The 22,367-nt window shown below is 36.3% G+C and overlaps 1 protein-coding gene and 4 non-coding genes across 7 annotated transcripts; 2 read left to right on the top strand and 3 right to left on the bottom strand.

The window, feature by feature from the left end:
* Nucleotides 1-45: 45 nt before the first annotated feature.
* LOC117783587 (dnaJ homolog subfamily B member 6) lies at nt 46-22,262 on the bottom strand. 3 transcript variants are annotated; one of them, XM_034621040.1, is made up of 7 exons: nt 22,138-22,262; nt 21,394-21,466; nt 2,776-2,978; nt 2,120-2,229; nt 1,199-1,402; nt 824-1,130; nt 46-756 (listed from the first exon to the last, which is right to left on the bottom strand). In XM_034621040.1, exons 3-7 carry the CDS (start codon nt 2,838-2,840, stop codon nt 651-653), a joined length of 792 nt encoding a protein of 263 aa, XP_034476931.1. In that variant the 5' UTR covers nt 2,841-2,978; nt 21,394-21,466; nt 22,138-22,262; the 3' UTR covers nt 46-650. The 3 variants fall into 3 exon arrangements, with proteins under 3 accessions (XP_034476931.1, XP_034476932.1, XP_034476933.1); XM_034621041.1 differs by lacking the exons at nt 21,394-21,466; nt 22,138-22,262 and adding an exon at nt 7,737-7,920; XM_034621042.1 differs by lacking the exons at nt 46-756; nt 824-1,130; nt 1,199-1,402 and adding an exon at nt 1,571-2,013.
* Trnaq-cug lies at nt 5,136-5,207 on the bottom strand. Its single transcript has one exon. It is a non-coding gene; the product is annotated as a tRNA-Gln (tRNA).
* On the top strand, nt 16,181-16,252 carry Trnae-uuc. Its single transcript has one exon. It is a non-coding gene; the product is annotated as a tRNA-Glu (tRNA).
* On the bottom strand, nt 19,589-19,660 carry Trnae-cuc. The gene has a single exon. It is a non-coding gene; the product is annotated as a tRNA-Glu (tRNA).
* Trnae-uuc lies at nt 19,816-19,887 on the top strand. The gene has a single exon. It is a non-coding gene; the product is annotated as a tRNA-Glu (tRNA).
* Nucleotides 22,263-22,367: the final 105 nt, after the last annotated feature.

The following is a 22,367-nucleotide window of genomic DNA, read 5'->3' on the forward strand; positions in this document are numbered from 1 at the left end:
TGCTTAAGCGTTTCTTAGCATTTCAGTTGGGTTTCTTTTTTTTTTTATATCTTTTTAGCGTTTTATTTGCTTGCTTTTTGTTCGTGGCCATTAAATTTCACGCATTTTGTTCGAAACTTTTGAAAACAAATTGAATTGTAATTTGAAGAATTTCGAATCAAATCGCACTCAAATAATTGGCCATTTTACAAGTAATTTAATTGACTGCCATTTATTGTTGCTATTTTAGTTGTTGTGGTTCTTATTGTTGTTGTTGTTGTCCTAGCTTGGCCCCTTTTGTTGCTGCTGCTGTTGGCTGTACTAGTAGTTGTTGTTGTTGTTGCTGCTGATGCTCATTTCAAACGATTTCATTTAAAAAATAACTAAATTCTAATGTAGAACAATTTGTTTAAACATATCATCGAAGCGTTAAGAAAGCATACTCTTAGTTATTCTTCAAATTCTTGAATTTAACTTGTTCTTTAAATGTTGATTTAAATTTATGACTTTTTCTTTGTTAATGTTGTTGTTGTTGTTATATTCGCCGCCGCTGCTGCTGCTCGTATTGGGTTTTATTTTGCTTGACTCCTCTACTTTTTCTTTTGTTTTACCTCCTTGTGTTGTTTCCCCATATTGTGTTTTTTGTTTTGTTTTATTTAATTTCTTGTTAATTAATTCGCTATTGAAGAGAGCTTTTGGGATACTCCATTCACAGTCTTTGATTTAAGGACATCATTTTCATATGAAAAGACAGTTTCCTTGCCATTTTCGACGACACTGCAAAGAGTTGAAATGAAATGAATTGGAAATGAAATACGTATATAATTAAATTTAATGAACTTACCGTTTGGTCAGCAATTTCTTGCCATTGACAAACACCGTTGAGGTGGAAGTGCGTTTGACAGCGCCATTGCTGTGGTGTCCACCAGCGACACTGTTGCTGGCGGTGAACGAGGTGAAACCGCTGGTGGGCATGAAAAAATCCATCATTGAATAGTTGAGCATGGGCGCACCAAACGGACTGGCCATTTTGTGCTGATGGTGATGATGATGATGTCGAGCTGAGCCGCTGCTACCAACATTATTATGGCCAGCATGACGTCGACTGCTGCTGCTTGTGGCGCCATTCGATTGTGAATAGCCATTGGCATCTGTAAGATTTAATATTAAATTAGATATATAATAAATCTCAAACAATAAGTCTGTACAGTGTACACACCTCTGAAGAAGTCGGCAAAGGGCGAGTTGACGCCAAAGAATTCGCGGAATACATCCTCGGGGGGTCGGAACACAAACGGAAAGCCGCCCATTATGTCAAAGTCATCAAAGTCGTGTGTATAATGATGACGGGCATGTGAGCGGCTTTGTGCCCGATCCCCTAGGCCATCTTTGCCATACTCATCGTAAATGCGGCGTTTCTTCTCTGCAAATTCAGAAAATTCGGTTAGTAAAATGATTAAGAAGATTTTTATTAGTTGGTTTTAGTGGAAAACTTTCTGGCTGCGTTGGGTTAGACAAGGCCTAAACAATTGCTCATTATGACGCTGATGATGATGCTGTTGCTGATAATGATGATCATTGTGGGTGGTAGCTTTTCAGTTGCTGCTTATGCAAAGAAAAAAAAAAAAAACAAATACAACAATGTCGTGCGCGTCAAGGTTATTATCAACTCAGCAAAAAATAAGAAACAAATAACAATAAAGAAAAAAACGAAACAAATAACAATAACCTCAACGAAATGTGTCTTTTTACCAAAAAGTTTGTGAAACGGCGTGCCCTCGAACAAGTTGCGAAAGGTAAACGCCTGATAGCGATTCCCCCGCCTGCTGCCAGACCCCGTTCCCGTCCCCGTCCCATAGCTGGGATAATAATAATCATAGTCATAGTCACGACTCGCCGATGAGGATGAATTCGATGCTGAGCCTCCGCTGCGATAGCGGGAATAGTAACCACTTGAGGAGCTGCTGTTGGCGCTGCTGCTCGCCGAGGATTTGTGCAGCGTGGCTCTAGCATCATAGATCCTTCGCTTACGAGCTACATACACACATATATATATTTATATGTATACAACAACAATAACAACATATTGTTTTATCTTATTCCCTAACTAATTGTTCCCTTATGGGCTATTCCCACTTACCATCAGACAGCACTTCATAGGCCTCGGATAATTCCCGAAAGCGTTTGTTTGCCTCCTCCAAATTGTCGGGATTCTTGTCAGGATGCCATTTCAGCGCCAATTTTCGATAGCTGCGAGTGCAAGCAAATATTTTATTAATTATCAATTTATTTATTATTATAAAATAATAGAAAAGTGAAAAAATCAGCGTTCTTTATTTATTATTGCTTGCAATTTTAAAGAAGATTAATAGCTTTATAAATTTAAGAAAATATTCCAATTTTATTTATATTTAGGAGCTTTTAACCTTTTTTTTATTAACAGTATTTTACCTATTCCTTTTTTCTTTATATAAATATTTTGAATTCTGGCTTTTTTTAAAAGTGTATACACTACGGTTAAAAAAACTTTAAAATCATAGTAAAGAATAGAAAAGTGACAACATTAAACTTAAAATAACTAAGATGTAAAATTAAATTTGTAACTTTATAGTTACTAGGTAAAATATCAAGTTTAATACCAGATTTCTTCTTTAAAAAATAAACAAGGTAATCGATAACTTTTTGGGAAGACCATCTAAATAATCGATGTACGCATGCAATAATATTATCCAGCTTTCAAATGCAATTCAAAGCTCAGCGTAGAGCTTTCGCGCTCTTTAATTTCATTACACTTACGCCTTTTTGACTTCACCGTCGGTGGCAGTGCGAGCCACATCCAATACTTTGTAGTAGTCCACCATTTTGTTGCTGTGTGGATTGTGTGTGTGTGTGGATTTTAGATAATCTGCTTCTTGATTGACTTCCTTTCAATTCAACTGCGTGCTAGTCCAAAATTTGCAATATAATCGAAACTCGTTCCACTAACTGTTCAAGCGCAACTGCAAAAGACAAATAAAAACAACGCACAAATTAGTAAAAAGTTAAGTAAAAAGAGAGTAGGGCTTCAAATACCGTTAAACAGGCAGCTTTTAACAAAAAAAAAATTATTTAAATGTTGTTATTACTTTTTAGTTTTTCTTCTTAATTGTTATTGCCGAAAAACAAGGCAATGCCTACTAGCCCGCTTCAAAAAAGAGCAACAACAAATAGACAACAAAGTGCCAAAAGTACAATAACTACAAAGTACATGTGTATGTATGTATGTATGTAAATTCGTAGTGATTAAGCAAAGGCAGCACGATTTTTGCCTTAGTTTCGTTTTCTTGTCTCATTCGCTTTGCTGTTCTTCAGCCCCACATTTCGAGTTCAATGTCGTACGAAAACCTCATTCACATTATGCGCATCGCCCACACTCAAACCACACACACACACATTGAATTATACACGCGAGCTTTCGTCGCTGCGCGCATGTGTAGGGCGTTCAATGAGAGTTTCAAAAAAGCAGCGACAGTGACTGCGACGTCGACGACGACTGCGCTGTCGTTCACGCGTGTGTAAATTTGTTATTGTTGTGTGTGCTTTGGCTTAACGCTACTCGCAATTGCTTTTGGCGATCATCTTTTGCCCTATTGTTTCTCACACACATTTTCGTGCATACTGCTCGCTAATTTCATTTAATTTGTATTGTTGACTTTTTTGTGTTGGTTTTTGTTGTTGGTTGTCATGCCGGCCCCTTGACACAATTTTCTTTTATTTTTATCAAATAAAATTACAGAGCCAATACACTTATCACTCGTGTTGTTATTGTTGTTGTTGTTGTAAGCTAATCTGTGTCAATTGTTGCTGTTGTTGTTGCCACATGTTGCCAACGAAAGTGCGGCTACAAATTGGCCCCGCAGCTAAATGACAAACATTATTGCGGCACTTATTTAATTCGTATGTGACTGACCGATTCGTTAAACTGTTGTTGTTGCACTTATTACGATTATTATTTCAGACTAGGCCAAACTTTGAGAGCTTGTTATGTGTATTAGTGTCTGTCTGTCTCTGTCTGTGTGTGAGTGTGGGTTTCTTGCCGGAGTTCTTATGGGCGTTCATTCAATCACATAATTAAATTTGCGCGTCTGTGTGTCTGTTTTGTTCTTAAATAATCTAGTTGACATTTATTTATTTTTTCTAAATTTTTGATCTAATTTATGTGAACGTTTGCGATGCGTGTGCGTTCAAGTTATAAAATTTAATAAATTAAATAAATTCCACGCATTTACGACAGCAAATTGTTTACCTAAATCTTCATACGATATACAGTTGGTCAAGAAAGTGTTTTGACCAAAATAAAGTGCAAATAGTTTTGGTATTTTTTTAATTTCAAGCATAGTTAATTCGATGAAAATTATTTTTCTTGTTTTTAACATGTTCGAATTATATAAGAAATTATACAATTATATAAGAAATATAATAAAAATCCATAAACAAAATATATATTTTTTGGAAGATAAATTGAGTAAATTTTTTATTTAGTCAAAACACATTCTTGACTAACTGTGTGTGTATAAAAAGAACGAGAGTACATATACGTATCTCTCTCTCTCTGTCTCTCTCTCTCTCTCTCTGTCAGAGTGAGCTGAACGCACCTGACAAATCATTCATTGAAAACAATCAGTTAATTGAATATTTATGAGAGTTTGCTTAATGGAATGCTGTAATTATATTTATCGTGACTTTCATAAAAGCTTTGCGCTCAATGGCTTTAATTGAGTTTTAAATAACTTTTAAAATAAATAGTAATATTATACCATAAACAGAAGCTTTTATTTAATAATTTTCATAATTTTTTTCATATACTCATTAAAAAAAATATATAAAATTATTTTCATTGCATACTTTTGGGAGCAACCCCAAAAAGAACACTCTTATTTCTGTTGTGTTTTCTGTTTGTAGTATTCTATATGAACCCATCCGTATGCTATCATATCATATTCAACAAGGACTTATTGCATAAATCATTTGTAAAAGATTTCAAAATATTTAATGTTCTTATCTTCTGTGTACAAAGTGAATCATTCACAAGTAATACTGCTTTTTGCATTTATTTTTGCTGCATTCTTACTGATAATAAAAGTGTTGCAAGCAGATAAAAGATAAAATCAAAGCCCAGGTTCCACCGAGATTTGAACTCGGATCGCTGGATTCAGAGTCCAGAGTGCTAACCATTACACCATGGAACCAACTTGCCCAGTTTGACTAACTTGGCCCATTTCAGGCAGAGAGCTACGCACTGCGCATGCTGCAATTAAGAGAAAGTGAAAGAGATGGCCAATTCAGCTGTTTGAATTTTGTCAGTTACCAACAGTTGAGGGCCAATGGTTCAGGGCATTGAGAACAAGACGCCAAAACGAAAGGTCGCGAGTTCAAAGCGTGTAAACAAACAATTAAATTTGGCTAAATTTTTGATGATAATTCTATTTTTATTTTTCTGTTAAATATGCATATTTTTCAAGGTCATAAATGCGACGCCTTCAAGCCAAAATGTAAACTGAATTTGCTGCAACACGAGAGTGTTGTATAATCCAAATGTATTTCTCATTTTCCAACTAAACATATTCGCCATTTAAATAGTACAAGTATATAGGCACTCATTTAAGTCTGTATATATAAATATAAATTTATTATATACTAACTATATACCTGTTGACATATTCGGCAAATTCTAGGTCGTAGGTGTAGCAACTTGTAGCATTGTCTAAAAGCAGCAAATGACGACGACAACGACAACGGCGACAACGTTGTCGAACGACTCGCTTTTTGTTGTCGGCCTGGCCTGGCCAGACTTTCCGCTGTATGACACACTCGTCTCGCCGGTCGTTCGTCGCACGTCAGCAAGTGAGTGGGGAGATACCGAGAGACAGAGGAGAGACGGAGACAAAGGTAGAGATTGTTGGTGAGAGGGAGACGCTGACGTCTAAAGAGTAGACCTACTGGTGACTTGGATTTCACAGATGCTGACTCAAATCTCAGCAAATCTTACGACTAGTTGACTGACTGACTATCTCATCGAATTGACACTTGCCTTCATTCTGTTCACCAAACGTCCGCCCGTTGAGTGGGCGTGGTGTTGGCATTTAAGGCATTTGCTAGTTTATTGCTTGTTTGCCGGCAAGAGGAGAGAATAAAAATTCCAGACAGTGGATAATACCCTACAAAAGTTACATTCGAGAGTTATAGAGATGACAAGGATAAATGCAATAATTATCAAAAAAAAAGTGTGCTCTTTCATCAGCATAAATCAATAATTGTTGATAGTTAAAATTTTGGTTAGATTATCAGCTATCAACAATATAGTAATTTTATAGGCAAAGTCGTTTAAATTAAATTAAAGTTATGATTTATTTAAATATTACAACTGTATTAATTTTAAGAAAAATAGCTAAACACACTTTTCGTCAAATTAAAAAAATGAAGCTTAGTAAATATTTTCATTTAAAATATTTTATTTATTTTAATTTCCATATTAGCCAGATCTATTTTTGTTTTTCTTAAATTGAGATCGAATTATATTTTTATTACGTTTTTTTAATTGATAACAAAGCTTAAAAACAGTAAAATAGTTTTTTTATAGATCACAGCCACAACATGTAGGCATATTGATTGTAAAAAACTGCAGAAAGATCAGTAAAATATCTATTAATTTTTTATTATCGATTTGGTGCTGCTGAACGCATCTAGAGTAACGAGTGCGATTCTCATGCTTCAATCAAGTTTCACAAAATAAAAGATAGACTTATCGTTGCAACTTCATTGGGCTTTTCACTATTTTGATACTGTCTATCAACGTCTCTTATCTTAGCTGTTAGACTTTGCTATCCAACGACTTTTTATGTATATAGGGTATTTGAGCAACAAAACTCAGTGCGCTTGCACTGCCTACGCAATGGTGGGCATCAAACCTGAAACCGCTCCAAAAATTATGTATGTGGTTGTTGTTGCTGTTGTTCATGTGGCTGCTTGTGGCTTGCAGAGTTGTTGCGGTTGCTGTTGTTGTTGCTTATGCAAATTACATCAGCATCGTTCGATAGACACAAATACCGTATACACGCACTTGGCCACTGTGAAGTTTTTCACACTTTCCTTTTGGCTGTTATAATTGTTGCAACATGTTTGTTTATAAACGTTGTTGCCTGTTGCCCGCTCGTACGCACTCAATTAAATTGTAATTGTGTCGCTGTTGCATTGATAAACAAACATGACACGACACAATCAGCTGTGTGTAACAATTGATGAACGCGAATAAACACACAACAAAGCAAAAGAAGAAGAAGAAGCAGTAGCAGCAAGCAGAAGATGTCGAAAAAGAGGAGGAGGAGAGGCAACAGTTGGTTGCGTGTTAATTACATGCTCTGCGTGCTGAGCCACTTTGTTGATTGATTTTCTTCGTCTAACAGTTGTTGTTGTCGCTGTTGTTGCTCATTTTGCCATAACCTACTTCTTGTGCAAATGCAACAGATACACTCAGACACACACACATACACATGCACTTATACAACGACAAAATGAAAACTGATAGGCCGCAAAGCAAAGCAAAACGCGCGATAAGAAAACGTTGCGCATTTATACTCATACTAAGTATATTCGTATGAGGCGCTTAAGGAAAGTCACGCAAGCAAAAGCAACAACAACTGTCGACGCTGCCGTTGGCGTCGGCGTCGCAGCAGCAGCAGCAGCGATGCGGGCAGTGTAGTAAATAAACAACAACTCACACTTTGCATTAGCCAGCGAAAACGTTTCTGGCAATCGTTGTTGTCGTTATACTAGTTGTCGTTGTCGTAGTTATTGTTGTTATTATTTTTGTTGGTTGCACAAACATCATAAACAAATAAATGTGTGTAACAACAATTAAAATCAAAACTCTGCTATATTATAATAAACGCGCACGTACGCGACAATGAATCGTTTAGAACTGAAAGCACAGATCCCGTTGCCCAAGCAGCTGACGACGCGATGCGACGCGACGCGACGACACAGCGTTGCCATATGTGGGAGAGCAAACACATCAAGAGAGAGTGAGTGACAGCGAGAGAGTGAAAGAGAGTAAACTTGAGCAATGGATGCGTCGACGCTGGCGCCGTTTACTTTAATTCTGCATTCTGCTCTGATTGTTGTTATTGCTGAACTCAAGCGGAAGTAATTACGCGAATTCTTGCAGTATTTGATTTTATCATTCCATCAATCGAAGCTTATCAGTGTCACAAACAAAAGCTCGATGACGCGCAGATCACTCAATTCAATATGTTGTTGTTGTTTTTGTTGTATTCTCTGGTTTTTACCCCCTTTTCTAAGAAGATACCAATGTGATTCATAGCCTTCAACGGAAATTCGCTATTAGTTATAATACTTACTAGCTTTTTGGCAAATAATACAAATGCACACATATACAAATATTGATTATGAATTCGTTTTAAATAAATATATGAATTTTATTGCCAAAGTTTATGTGAACGCTGCCTGTTTCTGCTTCTTCTTCCCCTACTGAGGCGGCAGAGCGCAGCAACAAATTGTTAAGACAACAAATTTGAATATTTAATTTTAGCACTCACACTAAGCTCATAGGTGAGGTGTGCGAGATTCAGACGCAAGGTGGCGGACGGCCAAGCAGCGGGTGAGTCGTTGACGCCGTCGCACAGTGAAGCGAAAACAAACGAAAATTACTTCAAAATGCCTAAACATGAAACTATCTAAAATAGTTAAGAATAATATATTTTAATAGATATTTATGTCTAAAATATCTATTGATTGTAATATATATTTAATACTTTTTTATGCATACTTTAAAAATACGGAAAATTATTTAAATATAAAACAGATATCTATAAAGTGTTACAATCACGACCTGCCTCATTTCATTCACAAGTTTTAAGACATACATTTTAACAATACTCGTCCCACTGTGCGGCTCACACAGCAGGTGGTGATGATTTTTGACCAGTGAGAAAATCGTGCAAAATTTTCAGAGTTTATAAATTGTACATTTTATATATACAATAATAAATATATGCCGGTGTGTGTGTGTGTGTTTTTGTGGTTATTTTTAATTTTGCGGAAAAATGAAAATTTATAAAAAGAAAATACAAATTAATATGTGCACATGTATAAAAATACTCAGCGTGAACTAGAGCAACTAGTAGATACCCAGTAAGAATACGAAGAGTTGTCTATAATTATAGACATTTTAATTAATTATAATAATTATTAATATTAATAATTATTATAATATTAATTTATTATTTTGGGTTTTTTATGTAGAAACCAAAAAAGTGGAAAGACCAGGATTAGTACATAATAACTATGACATCGATATACCCCACGCATATTTTTACAAATCGGCAAGAGGGTGAGAAAAGAGCAAACGCTGATAAATATTACGGAAGAAATAAGAAAATAATGGTACTCACCGGCAACGCTGCCAATTGAAATGTTGTTGAGGGGGAATGCACGGAATTGGAACAGCGGTAAGTGGCAATAATTACAAAAAAAAAAAGAAGAGGAACAGCCCAAAATACCACAAATTAATGGCACGATGCAAGAAAACAAATTGCAATGGAAAGTGGATAGGAGGCGGGGCGAGGTGGGCGTGGTATGTGGCCAAAAGAGAACAAAAGATGAGGAAAGCGAAAAGTGGAAACGCGCCAAATTGCACAATCTGTGAAAAAGCACAATGCAATGCCATGAAACCATAATAATAATATAATAACAACCTACAGCAACATCGACAACAACAATAAGATTAACAACAATCGAGACCTAGAAATAGACACGTGGGCGTGGGAATGTATCTATTTTTAAGATACGCCTCGACAACAAACAACAGCTTTTCATTTTCAATTTCTTTCTTCTTTTTTCTTTGTCTGTCTATATTTTGTTGATTTCTGTAAAAGTTACAACAACAACAACAACAGCTGATTCATCATACTATTGAGTGTAAGCAGCTGGCAATTCAGTTCGATTTGAATCAGTTTGAAGTAGTTTTTGAAACTTTTGTAATTGTAGCACAGGGCGCTCCTAACGCTAGGGGGAGTCCCTCTCCCCTTTTTTATGTTTATCTCCCCCGTCTCGCTCTTTCGCTTGCGGGTGGCGGCTTCTAATCAACTTGCTGGAGCGTTCAGTTCCAGCGCATAAATTAAATCAATTCAATGTAAATTTCGAAATTGCCTGTAAAATTTTTGTGGGTTTTCTGTATTTTTTCATTGTTGTTTTTCGTTAGTATTTTTTGTTTTTGTTTTTTGAGAATGTTCTTTCTGGGTTGGGCTGCGGTCATGTGGTTTGTCAGCAGAATTACATGGGATTTAGCTAAGCTTTAATGCCATTAAAAGTGACACGCCCTGATTAAGGGCAATGCTATGTTGGAGTTTCAAAATAGATTGGGTTGTAGAATGCAACTATAGGATTAAACATTAGAAAAATAAGTTTTTGAGCAGTCATTTTATTTTACTGACCTTATGAAATCACAATAAAAAATACAACAATTATAATCAATTTATGTTAATAAATTAATTTTTGCATTCTTAATTTTTGTTCTTAACTTTAATGACTGTATTTAATACATTCATTTTTATTTTAATACTTAAAACATACTTGGCAAAAATAGATTTACGATTGAGTAAGAAATTAATTAAAAAACAACTATGCACACAAATTCAATTTCCCGAGGTAAAGTTATAATAGTGTTGGTAAGCTTTAATATGCAGGTCAAAACAATGAGCTTGAAAGCTTACAAATAAGCATGTGAATCGTATCCATGTGAAAGTATAACTGCTATACTATATAGAATATTTAAATATGGAGTTACAAAACAGTTGATTTATGTTAAGAAAACAAATTAAAGCTCTTCCTCATACAATAATTAATTATTTACGAATGCCTAATGAATTTTTATAAAATTCAAGTTAAAAAAAACCGCCAGATTCCAAGAAATTTCATTTCGACTTTATCTTGATCTGCATGAAAAATTAGCCATATAAATGATTGCCGACAGGGGCGAAGTTCAAGCGCACTTCTCTGTCGCTTCTCGCGATCTTCTTTGCTTCTCTACTTATGTATGTTTGATCTAATCTAATCAAGGCTTGCAAAAAAAGCTCCCGGATCATGTGAAGGGGGGGAGTCGAGTGACAACCAATTGTGCGGGTGTAATGATGACGATGTCGATGCTGTGGCTGGAGAGTCATGCGCCCATAAATACTAAAATACGGCAAAGAACTAAATAAGGCAAAGTCAGCTTTTGTTGCCGACTGACGGACTGACGACCGACGGCGGTCACATAAAAACTACCCACCATCAATCGCAGCAATGCGATCATATAAAACCTGTAGCTAAAGATCAACTACCCAGGCAGTCAGACAGTTAGTCAGACAAACAGACAGGCAGGCAGGCGGATGATGATCTCAATGAAGACATTTTTTATTGCGTTTCTGATTTGTGAAATCGTCTCAGCGACTCTAAACAAACTTCCTTCTTCTTCTTCTTTCGATCAATCCACCCAACGCTGTCTGATGATCATTGCGGGTTCACTTGACTCCTCTCTGTTGCAAGTCTTCTCATCTTCATCTGCCTTTGGATAAGATGACGCTCCATAATTTTGGCAGGCGATGACGCTCACGATCACGATATAAACGCCGTGTGCTGCTGTCGTTGCAACTTGACTACTGTGCTGACACACACAGAGTCAAGTCTCAGTCTAAGTCCCAGTCCAAGTCTGAATCTAAGTCCACACGGTGGCCGTATCCGCATCTAGATCAAGTCCAATCCGGCCGCAGGCTGAGCATGGACAATAAGCGTTTTTTTAGAAAAAGAAGTCAAGCGCTGTTGCACTCTTTGTTGTTGTTGCACTAGATAAAACCTAGGCTACCAACATTCACTACAGCATTGTTGCAAATACCCTGCACATGCATGCTAGGGTATATTTACTGCATAGTTTGTTTTGTAACATGCTTGAAAACAAAAGAAATATAACTCTATTCTAGTGATGACAATCCTAACCAAATGATGACAATCCCATAATGGATTTTAGACATCAAATTGTCGATTCATCAGTAAAACAAAAAAGACTTGTCGAGTGGTTTATAAATGTTTAAAGTAAGCTTTTACGCTTTAAAATATTTCACAAATACTATAAGTATTCAAATAATAATTTTAAAAATTCTTCAACTTATCCTTTACAAATTGTTTTATTTCTTATACTTATTACAGGGTATCACATCCAATATCTATCATTTTTTCGTTGTTATGCTTGCTGTCGGGTTGTGCACCCGTTTGTTGCATTGACAATGAAGTTATTAAAGCGCAAACTGGACAGCAAACCGCAAAACTGCATCAACCCAAAGCATTTGGGCAACGAAACGGAAACATGTGATTAAATTAAAAAAACAAAAAAAAATGTGAACCACAAACCGCTTGTTAGACAACCAAATTATCAGAGTGGACTATAAAGCATATGTAAGTACATAAATCAGAGGCAGTTAAAAGAATTTTAGAGGCGAAAGTTGCCACCAACCGCAAACAGTTGTCAGTCAACTTAATCCACAATATTTGGCTTAAAGTTCAAACTCGAATCGTGTTGCACAACTTGTGGCACGTACTTCTCGTATCTCTAGTTTAAAAATCATCTTCTTATCTAAATGTTGGTAGCAAAATAATTTCCCAATTAGATAATCCACTAAAAACTGTTGGTCATAAACCAAACAGAGAAAAAAAGAAGAAGAAACGCTGACAGCAGACAGAATCAACGTCAACTGCTGAGGGAAGAGAGAGACAAAGGGTTAAAGGTTTGAAATCTGATATTGCTGGCTGAAAGAGTCGAGAGAACAAGTGTAGTGGAAAACCACAGCTAACAAAAAAAAAAGCTTCTCTCCATCAGACTGTATTTATGCTTGTAATAGCCGTGAGACAGCACAACCCCAAGCAAAAGACTATAAATCATTGCCTCTATCCTCTTTTTTCCAAATTCTATCTTTAGAATCTATTGTAAAATCGTTGGGCGTTGAGTTTTAGAAGAGTTCAGCGAGTTGAAGATAAATTAATCTTTAGGATTGGGGAAGATTAAAAGTCAAGAAATAAATTAGAATTATATAGTCCTAGATTCATCAATTACATTTAAAAATATGAATATATTTTTATATTCTACAATTATATTGTATTAAAGTGGAAACTAAATTAAATTATTATTAAACTACTCTTACTAATAACTTAGTTTACAGACAAACTTCCCGCAGAATTAGTTTAACTTAGAAGAAAACAGAACCTTTTAGGAAAATCAAATTATCTTCATTACTCTATTTTTTCCGTAGTAGATGGCAAATTTGGAAACTTTTCAGCCTATCACAGAGATATAGTAATTTAGGGGGAGGTAACCTCTGGTCATTTAAGTAGCCCTTTCACTAGCTTTTCAGCTGGGGCATTGTACAAATTGTTTCAAGTAGTTAACTACACTCCATCTCAAGTACAAGATACTTTTGAGGTCAACTAGCAGGCGTTGACTTTGCCGACTCTGTGACTTGTTGCTTGTTCGTTGCTCAGATGATGATGATGATGATCATCATCATCTCATCGCTTTCTTGTTGTTATAGTTGTTGTTGTTGTGGTTGGCTTGGTCAGTTCAAGTTGGGTGCCAGAGTCAGACATCTCCTCTGATCTTTCTGCCCGCTCACGCGCTGCCAACAGCAGCATCAACAACAACAAGAGTAACAACAATGAGCTGTGTTTTTGTTTTATAGTTGGCGCTTCATTTGTTGGTTTTGTTTTTCTTTTGTAGGTTTTTGTTGGCTGTGGTAATTATTATAAATAGTCTAAATTAAGACCATAAACAAAATGAAAGTTGAATCGGCACTTGAGCGAATCGTTCAGTTAACTATGATCAATTTCCAGTGTTGAACAAGTTTGTCTATCAGCCGCAACTCAATTTCAAAGGCAATTAATTTAATTGAATGCACTAGTCATAAAGCAAAAAAAAAAACAATGTCTGTTGATGATGGGTAATAAATTTATAATTGAAAAGTAATTGCATGTCACAAAGGTAATTATAATCTAATGATCAAAGTGACTGCAAGCAAGAGTTTACAGTGTTGGTCAACACTCGCGACACACACGCGACCAGACGAAGCTATCGAAAGTGTTTTAAGCTAATTGCCTCGTTTCTGTTTCATTCCCATTTGTCTCAACAATACACGCGCCTCACCTTGAACAAAAACTCCATCTTGCTCTTTCTCACTCACTCAGTCTTCCTCTCTCTTTCTCCCTCTTAATATTTAACTCTTTTGTGTGCGCCCGCGACATTGGACATGACACAATGATAAAAGATTTGGCAAACATGCAAACAACAAATACGAAGACAAGTAGAAAAAAAAACAGCCGAAAAAATGTTTTGCAAATTGATATGAAACCTCAAAATGTGTTAAAGTTAAGTTTCGAGCAAATTAAATAAATAGCAAAATAGGAACAACTCAGAATTATAGAAATTATTATTATTATTAGACAAAAGCAGCATTATGAATCCCGACTTTAATTAATGGATACTCGTTTAACTCGTTGAATCTCCGGCTATGCCTCATTGAAGACCTTCGCATTCGACTCGTAAATCAAATCAAATTCATAACTTTATATGCTTAAATGCGTAATGTTCTCTTCTCGTTATTTAAGGTTTCATTAGTTAATTACTGCATCTAATTAAACAGTCTGATATTTAAGTGTCGAATAATTGAAGCGAAACTCACAGCGAAAGACCCTTGAAATTTGATTATGAATAAATCTATATGAATATGAGTATGAATCTGAAATGCACTCAAGTTGCAATGCCGTTTTTATTTTCCAGAGTGCCAGTTCAGCTATGTTATATGAGTAGCATGGTCATTAGACTTTTGTAAACTCAATTCTAGCAAATCTTCCAAGAGCAATTAAATGACATCATGCCATAATTGCAATATAAATACTTTGATTATATTGTAATTAAATGGAGTATGTTGGAGTGTAATTCTATTGATTCATTTGATTTTTAGTCATTGAAAACTCTTTGTTTGGAGAACAAACACAACTTTTTCGACTATTCAAGACTTTATACATTATATTTGACTTAAACTTACTTTCAATTGTTGTTATTATTAAATCTCATCTCATCTTATTTTAACTTGAAGTAATCTTTAAACTGGTTTGCGTGCCTTTATGCTCTTAATTAAACGCACAATCATATATTTACAAAGCCTAATTAATAAATTAAATTTGTAATAAGTTGAGACACGTGTAAGCGCCACATATCTGCCTGACAGTTAACAGTTTACAGACTTTCTGACAATGCCCCGTGGAGAAAACATAAACCCTATCATCTGGACACGGACTGGACAGATCGACAGACAGTTTGACTGCCCAGTCATGAAAGTAGACTCCACATCAGCTTTGGTTTTTTATGTACATCTTTCTGCGGGTAGACAAGTGCCCCATCGCTCATTAGACAAGCGAGCCGACTGTTGGGAGGAGCTGTTAGAGGGGACAGGAGATGTAGCGAACCGGTTAATTTAAATAGCCGAAGCTAAGCAGACGCAATGATTGATTCATCATTCAAAGTTAGTAAATTAAATGAATTTTTACAAGATTTTCACTGCATTAATACAGTTGCAACGGTAGTTAAATGTCCAAGGAAGTCTTCCCGTACAAACGGAACGGGAGGGGGAATGATAACGCTGACAGGCAACAATTTTTATGTGCGCTTCAAGTGCAGCCAGAGGAGATTCATTCAATTTATCTTACACGAGCTGACAGCTTACAAAAAAATCGAAGAAACCAAACCACAAGCGGGGCTCAATGCTCAAATACTCGTTTTGGTAATTAATGAACAATCATGGCCTGGCGAGTTGAGGGGCAGCCTCAAGTAATCATCAATGGGCAACAGAAAATTACTTCCCAAAAAGGTATGAAGAATAAAAACAACAACAAAATCAACAAACAAAGCTACCAATCAAGATATTTACAATAAATTTCACTTTAGGCTGCATAATCTTGTATCATTGCTCGAGAAACTAATTTAGTTTCACTAATAAAACTATGCGTCTCAAAATTTTTGCATATTTGCTATTTTTAGATTTTTAGTATATTCAAAATCAAATTTGATATTAATATTAGTTCATTTTCATATAGTCGACTAGTTTCCAAATGTTGCACAGTGTCCCATATGGTCTAGTGGCTAGGATATCTGGCTTTCACCCAGAAGGCCCGGGTTCGATTCCCGGTATGGGAAATACATTTTTTTGTTTTTAAAAAAATAACTAAATCTATAAAGGTTATAGCCCCAAGTTGAGGTTTGTCGAGGTCTCTTTAAATTGTTCTTCAGCTGTTATCTATATGACCAGCTATCAACTGATGACCTTTAAACTCAAATCGTTGCTCTAGGCGAAATTGAACTTCAATGAACCCTATTATATGGTTAAAGTGAAGTGCTTAAATGTGTGTCCGTCGTTTAACACAACGTCATGCCACTCAATCCAATTAGCATGCAAACTTTTTCCAGACAATCAATCTATTAAATGAGCTCACGCACTTCGTGCCTTAGCGTTGTCTCCGACTTTGAAATCGACTCCGACTTGGCCTCCGATTCCATAAGCCAACTACATATTTGACTGTCGAGAGGTGCAGCAAGAAAACGTGTAAATTTCAGTTCGACAGGCTAGAGTATACCCTGTATACATGTGCATATTGGGAATATAGGTGGTAAAGTATACGAAAGAAAATCTTTATATGTTTTCTAATCAAATTTTACTTTTACACAAATTAAATTTCAGATATTTCCATGGATTACAGGGTATATTCATGAAAAAATGGTGGATACACAGTGTACTACTATTTTACTTTTACACAATTGAAAATTTAGATATTTCCATGGATTGCAGGCTATTTTAATGGGATGAAGGGATGAAACTACACAGTATATAAAAGAAAATTGTTAAATATTTTCTGATAGTTTTTTAGTTATTCAAAAATGAAATATTAGAAATTCCAATTGGATTACAGGGTATTTTAAAGTGTAGCCTAATTTAAAGCTTGCTGTTTAACGATGCTTTTTTTATGGGAGTATTGGGTATTGGTTACTGCGCCCGCTTGAGTCCGTTCATTGCCATGGTTTTCTCCTCAGCCATTTAGCATGGCAATCAGACAACAACGTCTCGTTTCCCCATCTGTAGTGCCACCCCTCGCCACCCCCTTTGGGGCATAGATACTCGTACACGCGGGTCATGCATGGCCTGCAGTTGGAATTGTCGTACACACCTCTTTGGTCTTTTGTTTGCTGAGTGCAAACTGTTTTCACTCATTTCATTTCATTTCATTTCATTTTCATGCACATGAAAATGCGCACATATGAGGACGGCGACAATGCCACGCCCACTGTCTGTTGTTGTGCCCCAGGTGGGCGCTACTTGAAGAAGGGCCGCCTCTTTAAAAGCCAAAGGCCGTTGACACAGATTTTAGTGGCTTGCGTGCCTGGACACGAATTCGGGTTATGACTGTGGTCAAGACACGACAAGACACATGTAGATACATCTGCCAGACTACAACGACTGCAGACGGCGGGTAGAAAGTGGAATCGAGAAGACGCATGACCAATAAATAAATTGAAATATTTACGCTTTAAAGAAAGAACCGAAAATGCCGCAACGCCAACCGGTCTGAGAATCTGACTCTTTGGAGTCTCAATCTGAATCGGGCTTTGTGTGTCTGTATGTCTGTGGGTATCCATCCGCATCCCTATAATCGCTACGTTGGTCTCTCTGCCATCAGCTGCTGCAGTCTACAGTCTACAGTTTGTAGTCTGCAGCTTGCAGCTGTGTGACCCACTCCCAGTTGTCCATTTAAAGCGGCGAATGCGAATTGCAAACGCGGCCAAACTACGTCCAAAGTATCTGCGCGCATTTATCGCCAGTTTTAGACAGTTTGACGTCGTCGATTTTGTTGTTGTTGTTGTTGTTATATCCAGTTGCCATGGGCTAGCCGAAAAATCAAAAATGAAATTTCACCTCCGGTCACACGCTTCAGAAGTTACAGCGTACAGCGAAAAGCGAGCGAAAAATAATAAAAATAAAAAATTGAAAAGCGCTAAAAGTTTTTGTGGTTTAAAGTGCTGGTAAAATATAGTAGGTAATTAAGCGCCTGCGCCCATGGCACTTGAAATTGATTGGATGCCGGCATTTATAAAACGCGCAACGCAGTGGAAACGAAACGTCATTGCACCTAATATCGTAAGTAATCAAGCGATCCTGGTTTGTAAACACTGCACTACACAATGGATTCGAAATTATATTGCAGCTAATATCGTAAGTAATTAAGCGCCTGTGTCCATAGCATATGAAATTGATTGGATGCCGGCTTGTATAAAACGCGCAACGCAGTGGAAACGAGACGGATTAGAGATGACAACGCCTCAAGGAAGGCAAACGTAGAGCATAACAAAACAAACACAGCTTGCTACAACAATAAAGACGGTTTGACAGCAACAGCAGCGCAGCAAGCAGCAAAATCAAAAGCTTTAATATGCAGTCAACGTAGTTAAAAGCTAGAAGTGAGACAGAGAGATAGAGAGAGAGGCATAGGCAGAGAGAAGAGCGGGCAGCTGTTGCTCTTTTGTTCTTGCTGAAAAACTCAACTCAACTCAACTTAACTGGTTTAACAATAAAAACAAACGTTGCCATGTCTTGGCGTGTTGGCGTTGGCGTTACGCTTGACGTTTAAGAAAATAAATAAATAAAAGAAAACAGAAACAAAAAACTAAACGTCTCCTTTTTTTCTTATATTTTTATTGTTGCTCCGTTGCTGTTGCTCTCTGTCTGTCGATTCTCTGGGCTTGGCTTTCTTTGACTGCTGTCGAAGCAGCAGCAGCAACAAAAAGCACTATAAAAATGTTAATTTGTATGCTGTGCCTTTTTTCAGCTTCTTGCTCAATCGTATGTCGTCTCACACGCGCTTCTAATGTATCTGTATCTGAATATCTCTGATGATGACGAAGACCAAGACAGAGACAAAGATGATGGCATACAAGAAATACAAATATAGCCAAAGACAGTCAACAAAGTTTCAATTGCTCTCTGCCCGCATTCAGCTTGGAAAGTAGCAGGCAGTGAAAAGTGGGCGGGTTAAACAACAACAATGGCAACAAAGTCGCTGCTTGCCACACTTTTGATGAATTAGCCATTTAAACTTTTCATTTTTCTTTTTATTCCCTGTTGGAAATTGAGTTGCAACTGCGCTTGAAGAAACACAATTTTGATGTGTGTGCAGTTCGTTGAGCCGGATCATGATGAGTGGCGTCTGATACTCATTAAAAAGGCACTTGAATCAAGTTAGCTTTTGGCTCAAGTGCAGGTCAACACAACAGTAAGTGCAATTCACTGCAGTCGGCATTTTTAAAAAGAGAGAAGAGTCTCTCAGTTTAAGGAAATGTTTAACAATCGCCACCTCCTCCTAATGTGTTTGATTAATGGCGCATTAATCAAAACGCCCCTTGTACTTATATAAAAAAAAATGGCAATTAATTAAATACTTCAAGTTATCATCGAAATTTATTTCACCGAAATTAAAAAGATGTTTCCCATACCGGGAATCGAACCCGGGCCTTCCGGGTGAGAGCCGGATATCCTAACCACTAGACAATATGGGACTTGTATGTATCTGTATATAAAAAATTCATCTGCAAATTCTTATGAAATGAAATCCTGCAACTGAGTGGGCATCTTTTGAATATATCTGATGTGGCTAGATATATTTTGACAGATTTGGTTTGCAATTGGGACAAATCGTGTGGTGTTTACATAATCCCATATGGTCTAGTGGCTAGGATATCTGGCTTTCACCCAGAAGGCCCGGGTTCGATTCCCGGTATGGGAAGTACCAACTTTTTACATTTTCCGATTTTTAAAAACTATACAATTTTTTCAATAAAATTATTTTTTTTTCAACGTATTTATTTAACTTTTTTTTAGTAACGAATCATTGTAGAAAACTGAACTAAATTTCAAGCGAAACATCTTTATTTGTTAATTGCTTGACCTAAATATTAATTCCAATAACTGTAACTACAGATCACAGAACTAATTATCTTTTACTGTGGTTTTACTATCAAAAATGATCTTTTAAATAGCATGTACTTACTCCTAATGTTGGCTAATCCAAGTAAGAAGTATTACAAATTGACCAATTCAGCGTAAAAAAGATAAAACAAAAACAAATCTATTGCAATATTATTTCTTATGGGATGTTACCTGGTTCAAAGTTTGTTAATGTCTAAGCGCCACGCAAAAGAAACAAGCACAAAAGGAAAATAAACATTTTGTCGTTGCTTCTTATGTTGGTCGTTGTCATTGTTGTTGTTGCTGTTAGTGTTATTGCGGTTTTTGTTGTTGTATTAGTTGCTGGGCAACAACAACATACATAAATAGTTTCGTTAACAACGAGCAAAGCTTAAAGACTCGAGTACTTAACTTTTGTTAAAACGAAAATTAGCTATGCTCATTGTTGCAACACAACAATAACAACCAACTAACTTACCAACACGAGGCACAAACGTGTGGCAAGCGAATGGCAACAATAACAAAAACAGAAACAACAACAATACAAAACAGACAATGCCTTGACTGACTTTTTTTCTTCGCTGTTTAATACGAAAATTGCTTTTTCATTGTTGCAGCAATCGTTGTTGTTGTTATTGTAGTTGTTGTTGCTAACTGACAATTTGATTGCCTTTTTGCTTGACTTTTTTTGTGTTTGCAAACGGAAAAATCAATTTGATTTTTAATTACGGCAAATTTGAGACAAACAAATTGCGGGCTGTGCCAAAAAAGGCAAATTAACAACAACAACAAGAAACTCAATAACAACAGAAAACACACAATCCCCAATAACAACAAGAAATACAGATATTTGAGTCATAAACCCGTATAACGGTACACACACAGCTGACACAGCAGCTGAAAGGAAGTGTAGCAAAGCGACAGATAACAACACACAACATGCGAAAGGAGACAACAACAATAACTCAAAATTGCACAGTGCAATGAACCGTTATACAATTTCGATTAATTGAGTGCTTGCATGTGTATCTATGCGTGTGTGTTGAAAAGAGAACACAATACACTTTCGATTATTGAACTTGTCAAACTGTAGGAACAGTTTGACAGTTGTCAAGCGCCATTTTACATATATTCATAGTTTTATATACAATCAAGAAAGTGTTTGCCGAAAAACTTACATTTTAATTTTTATTTCTTTGCTCTGGTATGGAAATAAACCTAAATGTAATCAAATTAAACTATTTTTAAAATTAAAAAAACAATACGTGACATTTTGAATTTGTCAAAACACTTTCTTGCCCAACTGTATTTCTCATTTGCTTACCTTTTTGGTTCTCTCCACTTAGATGTATATTTGCTTTTGTTGTTTTATCAAATGCAGCTTGAAAAGCTTCCTCCTTGACAAATACGATAAAAGAAATAAATAAACAAGCGGTAAAATTGAAGTTTATTACAAAATGCTTTAACGCTGTATTTCGCGCTATTAGCAACAACAAAAATTACATATAACACGGTTTGCGAAGTGTGCGAAACACGATAGATAACACGATATGACGAGAAAATACAAAATAAAAAAATAAAACATGAGCCACGGCCACGAGAGCTTTTGGCTGCTCTCTTGTTGACGGAAGCGTTAGACGGCGACAAACTCCTGGCACGACAACAACAATAGCAACAACACCGACAACAATGAGAATAAAGGCGACAGCAACAATTACTAGCATTTTATTGATTTTTACGCGATGCAACAACTAATAAAAATCAACAAAAAAAAGCACGCGCAAAACGAGCTGCCGATTTAGTCGATGTTGTTGCTACCTTCGTTTCTTTTGATTGTAATTATTATTTTGCGCGAATTTAAATAAGTATAAACACAAAAGAATTTCGCACACTCTAACACATACGCACACAAACACACATACGCGCGCACTCGTACTTCAATGTCAACTCGCTTTCAGCAACTTCTTGTTACTGCTTCTTAATTTTGAATTTTTTTTTCTTTTAGCAAATTTTCAACTTTTGAAGCACGTAACACAAATTATAATTATGTGTATTTAGGCGTATTTACCAGCCAAGCACGCTGCACTTTGCAGAACAGAATAACTTTTGTTGGTTTACAAGCGCCGAGAGCGCGTTTTAATGCAAAAATGCCAAGACTCGAAAACAACAACAAACCATGCGCAAGAAAAACGAAAAGAAGACTGAAAAGACAAGAGAAAAAAATGCACGGTATGCCAATGATATCGATGCTTCAATTTAATGATATCGATATATCGATAAGGCGCTGCTAGCTCAGTG

The sequence above is a fragment of the Drosophila innubila genome (assembly GCF_004354385.1).
Source record: "Drosophila innubila isolate TH190305 chromosome 2R unlocalized genomic scaffold, UK_Dinn_1.0 1_C_2R, whole genome shotgun sequence".
Classification (NCBI taxonomy): domain Eukaryota; kingdom Metazoa; phylum Arthropoda; class Insecta; order Diptera; family Drosophilidae; genus Drosophila; species Drosophila innubila.